The sequence below is a fragment of the Xyrauchen texanus genome, chromosome 22 (assembly GCF_025860055.1).
Source record: "Xyrauchen texanus isolate HMW12.3.18 chromosome 22, RBS_HiC_50CHRs, whole genome shotgun sequence".
In the NCBI taxonomy this organism is placed as follows: domain Eukaryota; kingdom Metazoa; phylum Chordata; class Actinopteri; order Cypriniformes; family Catostomidae; genus Xyrauchen; species Xyrauchen texanus.
Window position 1 is genome coordinate 8,534,773 of NC_068297.1, and position 9,403 is coordinate 8,544,175.

General features: G+C 36.6%; 1 protein-coding gene across 1 annotated transcript; it reads right to left on the reverse strand.

Annotated features, from left to right (window-relative positions):
- Positions 1-1,912: 1,912 nt before the first annotated feature.
- Positions 1,913-5,179, reverse strand: gja10a (gap junction protein alpha 10 a). Its single transcript, XM_052153751.1, has 3 exons — positions 5,057-5,179; positions 3,311-4,738; positions 1,913-2,182 (listed from the first exon to the last, which is right to left on the reverse strand). Exons 2-3 carry the CDS (start codon positions 4,715-4,717, stop codon positions 2,144-2,146), a joined length of 1,446 nt encoding a protein of 481 aa, XP_052009711.1. The 5' UTR covers positions 4,718-4,738; positions 5,057-5,179; the 3' UTR covers positions 1,913-2,143.
- Between the last annotated feature and the right edge of the window lie 4,224 nt (positions 5,180-9,403).

Here is a 9,403-nt window from a genome sequence, read left to right on the forward strand (position 1 = left end):
GTGTGCGAGTGTGTGGGTGTGGAAACTTCAAATCAAGCAACATAAACAAATGTGATTTTAATGGGTTTCAAACTGTTTTGTACCTGTGCTGCATAATTTTAGCATTCGTTATGTACACCAAGAGAAAAAGTTTAATTGAAACACTTGCACATGAAAGCAATTAGCTTATCTTCTGATATTTTTTTTTAGGGTTCATTTCCATTCTTCATAATAACAATTTATAATTATTTTACTTCTGGCAGAAACCTAGTCTTTTTGTCAGCAAAGTGGAGAAATATAACCTATTTGAACATCTGATCTCCATGATATTTTATAAAGATCGCATTAAATCATTAAACAATTTACTATTGTCCTCTCATATATTTTATGATGAAGTAGCATCATATATAACAGCAATCTTCTAGAGGTTGTTTGAAGCTCCGATTTCTAGACTGTTAAAATGATTGGGTTATATCATACCGACTTTGTACATTTTTGGCAGCTCACATTTAGAACTTTTAGATCTGCTTTGATTCCTGCAGGGTGTTGATGTGCACACAGCATCATTTTGCTATTGTCAGAATCAAATCAATATTATTTTCCACTCCTATGTTTGTTTATGGGTTATGTTTTGTTAGGGTTGCTGACTTGTTTGTCTCAATCTCCTGAATGGTCTGAATGTAGTCTAATTTAGTATGTAAACTTCCTGATGTTAAAGAAATAGTACACGTCACACTTCTGGTGTAGAAAATGTTAATCTTTTTCTCCTCGCCTCGAAAAAAAAAAAACACATTTCGGTCCCTCCTTCAATTATCTATGTTTTTCCAATGTTACTCCCTAAACACAAAAAAGCTTTGTTCACAATTTTTTGGCTCTAACCATGTTTATGAGCTACTCACCTGTGTGCCGTCACAGTACTGAAGTTTAAAGGTGGCATTTTTAAGGTGTTAGTAATTTAGCTGATTAATTTAATCCTATAAATTATATAGTAAATTGCATGATTTTAATTAACTAAAAGCATTTTTGGTATTTTGTTTCTACAAAACTTTGGCACTCATAAATGTTACAGTATGTTCGCCTAAGTCAGTTTCTATTTTTATATTAGGCAAAAAAATTAAAGTAGCTTGGACATTTATGAAATCCAGTAATATTGGTTAATTTGTGCACTCAAATATTTGACTCAAGTATCCAAATATCTTTGACATTTACAAATTACCATAGAACATTTTTCAGAATTTGTACATTTGCTTAAGGATGGATTTGGACAACGCTTTTTATCATGCCTTTGTTATATGCAACATAATTGTGATATGAAGTAAGGGCGGATATGATGATTCATCTTTCTTGAGTTTACATAATAAAAGGAGAGTTTGGAAATTCACAGATCTACCTGTAAAATCGATATACCTCTTGTCTCAGACAAGGTCTGAAGCAGAACTGGTTTACAACCTTTTAAAAAGATGTTTTACAGTCATTTTGTTTATGTAGATTTTGTATTTATTGTACATATAATGATTCTGTTTATAGGTATTTGTGGGATTCTTTATAAATTATTGTTTTGCTTTTATTTGTTAATCAAATCTTGAAAAGTTGTGACCTCAGTGTTCATAATCTTATCAATCTGTATTTGTAAAATTCTTGAACGTGTCCACATTTAATTTGTCTAAATAAATTGCCAAGCATGTTTTATGCAGATTTAATGTGTTCATAATCCTCAGACCACATGATGTAAAGGTAGCGGTATTGTCCAGAATTCAAGCACAAACACACTTGGAATCAAGAAAACTTTTATTTTCTTAATTGGATGTACGAACACAATAGCTTGCATCACATTTTATGGATGTAAGCTAAAATGATTTAAAAATGTTCTTATTTGCCAGCTGTCTGTAAGTATGAAGCTCTTATAAATATGCACCGATGTCCTTTATATTCCATCATTAGAAATCTAAAAGATGTACTCCATGCTTTACTGGTAAATTAAGGTGCTTATAAAAAAAATAAACGGTATGAAACAGCACTACTTGTACCACAATAAGCTGCATTAAAACCAGTGCTTTCCAAGCAGAGCAGATCAGAGTTAAACACTTTGTCGCTGATATCGCCATTCATTTCTGCTCATGAACGGACTGTTACATTCCTGTTGTCTTTCCTGTCCTCCTCTCTTTCATTTTTTCATGATGGAAGAGATATCCAAGAACACACTCTGTAAAAACACAAACGTTTCCATTCAGAAAACAAATTTGTACTCCCAGAATACTTTTATAGAATTTTTGCATAATATAATCGAATTGTTGATTTACATAATTCTAAATATTAAATGACATTATATCATTTTAACTAATTATATAAATGGTATTAAATGCATGAATATAATTGTAAAATATAGAATGAAAATGGGCTACATTCATTTTGTGGCTGAAAAATTCAGTTTTAATGTGGAATATGGGAAGAATGTCACTCAAAAAAAGTAAAATTATGTATAATAGTTATATTAGATTATTCTTCTATATAAAAAATGTTTTGGGGATAGTTTGCAAATCAATACATTTTGCTTTTCCAAAAGATACAAAAAATGGCTGAAGCATATGGAAGCTTTTTACTCACAAAGCACTTTTGGTTTCCTCCAGAATAAAAATAACACATGATATTACTCTAAAATATTATGCTTATATATATATATATATATATATATATATATCTACTGGTTCTAAATATGATATATAATTTAAACAATTATATTTGTGTTATATAAATATATATATATATTTTTATATATATATATATATATATATATATATATATATATATATATATATATGTGTATATAGCCCATTGTATAATAAAAAAAAATACGGAATAAAAATACATATCCTTTTGTAGCTGAAAATGTAATGTTGTAATGTAATCAAAATGTATGGTTTATGTCCAGAATTTAATTGTTTTGTTGATAATTGCAAAATCATTAAAATTTTTATTTTCCAAAAAATAAGGAAGCTTGCAGGTATGAGCTAGAGTCAGAGTGTTTGAGACTTATTTTTAAAGAAATTAATATAGCGAGAACTGGGGGCATCTTACAGAAAGATCCTAACATATCTGCTTGGTTACCATGGTAATTTCAGTAAGGATCTCATTTAGCACAAAAGCTATTAAATAATAGAATTTCCTAAGTGCATTATCTTATCTTAACTATAGATAGGATTTGTTTCTGTAAAATCAATTTGTGAAAAATCATAACTTAACTGATCAGATCTTAAGTTAAGTCTTATTGACTTATAAGTCCATGACTCTTATTGACCAAATCAGTAGCCATGTGTCTTTTGCCTCTACTTACCATAGACATCCGTCGTCCTCCTGGAGGTGGGTTCATAGGCAGGTCATTGAGGGAGCCTAGCTCGGACTCCGAACTCCTTGTGGATGGACAGGACGGACTGCCGGACATGCTATCTGAGGGCATACGGGCCATGAAACTGGCCTTCCTGTTTTGTGGATGGTAGTCGCTTTCAGAGGATTCCATACCATCATCCCCCAGGTCCGGCACACGACTGGGCCTGTTTAGAGTGTTGCGAAGGCAAGCTGGTATTTCAGGATGGCTGGGCCATTGGGCATATTGACCCTGATGACCCGAGTTTAAAGGCCTAATGTCCCTTTCCGAGTCAATACTATTTTCTAGATGGTTTTGGTTGTCCCTATCCTCGAGCTGGTCCATGGAAGCTTGGGAATGTAGTTCATGGATCATGCCCTGGCTGGGTTGTAGCATTTGACGAGGCTGTTGTGTTATGCAGGACACCGGGAGGGTGGCCGCAGCCACACTGTTGTGCCTCAGCACATCATTGCTTGAACCTGAATAAGCACTGGTTGGAAACATTTGTGGAGGGTCCTTTTGCCCCTTTTGGATAAAAGCTTTCAACTGTGTTTTTTTGTGGGGTGATAATTCTGTCATCACGCACAGTTGCTGAATGGTTGAATGGTGCTTTGGTTTGCAAAGAACATCGTCCTCAAGATGGAGACCGGTTAGAGTCCGTTTAATTTTTCTCACCCCTAAGTGAGATATTTCCAGTAGGTTCAGGAACAAAGAAACCCCTGCGATGACAATCATGAAAACCATGAAGAGGGTCTTCTCTGTCGGTCTTGACACGTAACAGTCCACGCTGTTTGGGCAAGGCACCCTCTTGCACTTGTACAAAGGATCCAGACCTATCCCATATAAGATATACTGCCCCACAATGAACGCCACTTCCACCACTGATCTGGTAAGGATATGAATGATATATGTCCGCAGTAAGGAGCCCCTCAAAGGAGCCTTTTTAATTTTCTTCTGTTCTTCTAACCTTCTCAGTTCCTTCTCCAACTTCTTGTACTCCTCCAAAAGGGGCTCCATCTCTTCCAGCTCCGCTCTCAGCTGGATTTTTCTCTTGTGCCGCTCTTTTTCCATAGTCCTAAGCCGGTACAGAGCATGTCCCATGTACACTAATGAGGGTGAGGACACAAAAATTATCTGTAGTACCCAGAAGCGAATTAGCGATATTGGGAACGCCTGGTCGTAGCAGACGTTCTTGCATCCCGGTTGGTCCGTGTTGCAGACAAACTCACTCTGCTCGTCCACCCAAACGTCCTCTGCCGCTACACCAAGAACCAACATCCGAAATATGAACAGGATTGTCAGCCAGATTTTCCCCACAATGCTGGAGTGAATGTGAACCTCTTCTAAAATGCTCCCCAACAAGTTCCAGTCCCCCATCTTCACCGCCACATGTCCGTGCTTGGTTTAAGAAAAATAATGTCATTATTTAAATAGGTTTATCTTACTGTTCAGCATGGGGGAATCACTTTTTCATTGTTTTTCTTCATTATGCATTGGTGCATGGTTTTGTGCATGGAGTCAAAAAAAAAAAGCCTATTTTGACGTAATTTGCAAGTTCAAATGTCATGAAGTCAGGCACATGCAGCTACAAGCTTCAGAAAAAAATTACCTGTAGCATGCTAAACTTTTCACAAAATTACAGTACTTAGATGTAAACAAAATGACATCCAAACTAATTAAAGTGCAGATGATTAATCAAAACAAAAGTAAACTTACATTTCAGTGAGATGTGCTGTCTAGTTTCCAAACAAGCATGTTTTCCCCAACTAGGACTATCCTTCCCTCATTTTACAGCCACAGAGTTCGCCCATTAAAACACAGCCAGTCTCTCCACATAATGTTGGCTACAGTGAATGTTCCCCACAGTTGTTGCATGCAGCAAGTTCACAGGATGTAGTAATTGATCAGAAACTGATGGGACAATGCCCCATGGCAGATCTTATCAAGCAATTGCTGAAAGCAGCACCCCCCCACACATAAAAAGTTGCTTGTGGTGCCAACCAACCGAATGCCCCTCATGCAGTCAATACAATGTACTGCTCAACAAAATATCATGAAATTGCTCTCTAGCAGGCCGTTTGCTCACAATCCTGCTCATTTGAGTTCAGCTCCGACTCAAACAACAAAAAGGGCAAGCACACATATCTATCATAGTTGATTAATCTAATGTATAATCTATAATGTCAGATGAGCCAGTCAATGAGCCAATCCCAGTTTCAGAGTTAATTGCTTTGTCTGTCAAAATGGCACAAAAGGTGCCGTTTATATCCAACCCACCACACTGCATGAAACGCAGACAAGAATGTGAAATATATCAACTCTGTTTCATCTTTTCCTTTCTGTTTCCATTTGAATTGGTGTCGAAGCTTGCCATGTTGTTTACATTTCTCAGCACTCAATGTCAAATGAAAGACCTTGCGCTGGATTGCATCAGCCCCCAACCCCACTCCACCCCCCACCCCTACCCTCACCACCACCACAACCAAATTCATCAATACTGCAGTGATTTATTTAGCTCATTTTTTTCAGTTTTATGTAACGGAAATCTTGTTAAAAGCACATTTTCACAATATTGCACATTTCTCCTAGAAATCCAGTAGCAATTGATCTAAAAGAAAAAAAACATGGTTTTATATTGAAACAAAAGTGGCGCAAACAGAGACCCCCACCAATCAGCACGTGCATGGGAGTTGGGTATCCTGATTCGTCCCTGCCTTGAGCCTTTCAGGCACTGCACAACTGGATCATGGCGCTTCTCACACTACATGCTTCATAAAATGACCAGCCACCCCTCAAGGCCTTTAATTAGCTTTCCATCACATGTTGACATTGACAATGAGGGATTGATTTGATTTTCCCTTGTTGAAGCTTTAACTGCAAATGCCAGAAGTCACATCGGGAACATTACATAATGAGTTCATACGGCATCAAGTGAACTATAAAAAAAGCATCCATTGGTGTTTGTTTTGTTGTGGTTCATTTGAGCTAATTGCCTTCAATGGGTTGGGGGATGTGCTCAGTGTATTTCAGGGGAGTTTTTTTTTGAAAATTTTGTATGGTATTTTGAAAGTAGGGAAAACTAATAGTGCAATACGTGCATCATTGTATTTTATAGATATCTTCCTTTGAGTTTTGCAGGTCTAAATGCACTAAAGTGTAAGAGAAGAGTAGCCATGATTTTTTACTTTACATTTGTATAGAAGAAGAAAAAAAAAGACAGGATTTTATATTTGTTGTGGTGTAAAGACAGTGTATGGGGGGCAGGGAGTTAGAAAATGGATGTTCGAAGCAGTGGGATGAACATCCACCATGCTGATAGATTACTTCACTGTGATACATTTCAATCAATACAGGCTCGTGCAGTCCTGATCTGCCTGTTTGGAGATAATGAGATTCCAGCATGCCCGCGGATATTTAATGAAAAGAGGTTTAGGGTGTGAACGGGGTAAAGAACAGGGTGTGAACGACATTCACTTAAACACATCTACAAATAATGCTAGATCATCATAGAGAAACATATTAAGAGTTTTATTATATCCGTTTTCTTTGTGGCACTCTAGAGTTGTGTTTTGTACCAATAACATAATCATGAGTCATTTGGTAGAAAAGATTATTTTTTTCTTCATGAAAAAAGAGATTTACAGATTCACTTCATCATATACAGTATTACATTTACAACCAAGTATGATGTATCTGGTAAAGTTACAGTACTGTTTAAAATAGAAACATGGTGCTACGTAGGTCATGAACTATGTGTTGTACAACATATGACTGGCCAAATGTTTAATTGCTTTGACATGTAATCATTATTTATTATGACAAAATATACTGTTTTGCATAAAGTTCTAAAGAATATTTTTTATTCTCAAGCTTAACTAGTATCACATTGCAATGCAATACTCTCCATCTCACACACACACACACACACACACACACACACACACACACATGTTGTGTTTCCATGTTTTATGGGGACTTTCCATAGACATAATGGTTTTCATACTGTACAAACTTTATATTCTATCCCCTAAACCTAACCCTACCCCTAAACCTAACCCTCACAGAAAACTTTCTGCATTTTTACCTTTTCAAAAACATAATTTAGTATGATTTATAAGCTGTTTTCCTCATGGGGACCGACAAAATGTCCCCACAAGGTCAAAAAATTTGGTTTTACTATCCTTATGGGGACATTTGGTCCCCACAAAGTGATAAATACATGCTTACACACACACACACACACACACACACACATATATACACATGTTGGTGAAGCTATCCTTATAAGGATTCTTCATAGACATAATGATTTTTATACTGAACAAACTATAAATTCTATCCCCTAACCCTCACAAAAACCACTTAAACCCACCCACTGACACATAATATATATATAGAGTATGTACAGGTACACAGACTTAACAACTGAACAATATATATATCTTACTTACAACATCAACAAAAAAAATCTAAATTATTATAACATTTCAGTGATTTAGTCTAAATGTAAAACATTTATTTTCTGAGCTCTCTATTCACCTGGCCATTACTAATTCATTGACTGACAACACATATGTCTATACAACATATTACCATAATTACAGTTTCCTTGACAGCTTAATTTTGTTGGAGTGAAGATACTTTTAGTCACATTTAAGAAACTTAAAATGGATGAAATGGGGTTTGTGAATGGCAGCTTAATAACTGAGTTTAGTAGTACCATCACTGTGTTAATAGTTGTTTTAAGGGGCCTGGGTAGCTCAGCAAGTATTGACACTGACTACCACCCCTGGAGTTGCGAGTTCGAATCCAGGGTGTGCTGAGTGACCCCAGCCAGGTCACCTAAGCAACCAAATTTGCTCAGTTGCTAGGGAGGGTAGAGTCACATGGGGTAACCTCCTCATGGCTGTGATTAGTGGTTCTGGCTCTCAATGGAACGCGTGGTAATTTGTGTGTGGATTGCAGAGAGTAGCATGAGCCTCCGTGGGCTGGGAGTCTCCGCAGTGTCATGCACAATGAGCCATGTGAAGAGATGCACGGATTGACTTGTTGCAGAAGTGGAGGCAGCTGAGACTTTACTCTGCCACCCACATAGAGGTGAGTAAGTGCGCCACCACGAGGACCAACTAAGTAGTGGGAATTGGGCATTCCAAATTGGGAAAGAAAAAAAAATTGTTGTTTTAAAAGACCCCATGAAATTAAAATCAGCCTTTTTTGGCTATGCTAGTGTGAGCTCAGAGGTTGTTAATTGATGGTATATGATTCTGCTGAAGCCATCAGTCAATTTTGTTTCAGCTTCATTTTTTAAAATTAGTTTATTAGTGGAAGTTCTAGTCAAGAATTGCATTACCCATGATCCTGAGGGGGAAATCTACCAGAAACTATCAGAAAGTTGGTGCAAAAAAGGCGGTAAAAGAGCTCAGCAGCAATCGTCCACTGCTATGGTGCACTGCGAATGAAGCAATTGAGTTGTTCTTCCTACACCTTCAAATTTACTTACAGTATACATATGTAAATGTATGAAATATTTTGCAATAAACTAACAGTACCGGTCAAAAGTTTTGAAACACTCATTCTATATTTTATTTATATATATATATTAGGGCTGTCGATTTAATGCGTTAATTCGGTGCGATTAATTTTATAAAAAAATAACTCGTTAAAAAACATTTACGCAATTAATTGCAATGCCCCCGGACCCTAATAAGGAACATTCCTAAGAAATGCTAGCTTGTAGTACCACCTGTTTACTCCAGAGGGCAGTAAGTGAAACTTCAGCTGTATGGGCAACACACAGTTTATAAAGTGAACAAAACAACCCTTCAGCAGCAGAACAACACAAACATGTGTTATGTTCTTGCGTTCAAAACACTTGATGGAGCGCAAATCCGAACTAAGAGATCTCAAGATGTATTAAACTATATTTAACTTGACCCAGTGACCTAAAAATGTATGTTTATGATGTGACGCACCCGAGACAATACACAAGCATGTCTAACGCAGGTGTACATTGACGGGTCCTTAAACAAGCCCTCATAATAAATCTCGAACTGATTGACAAAT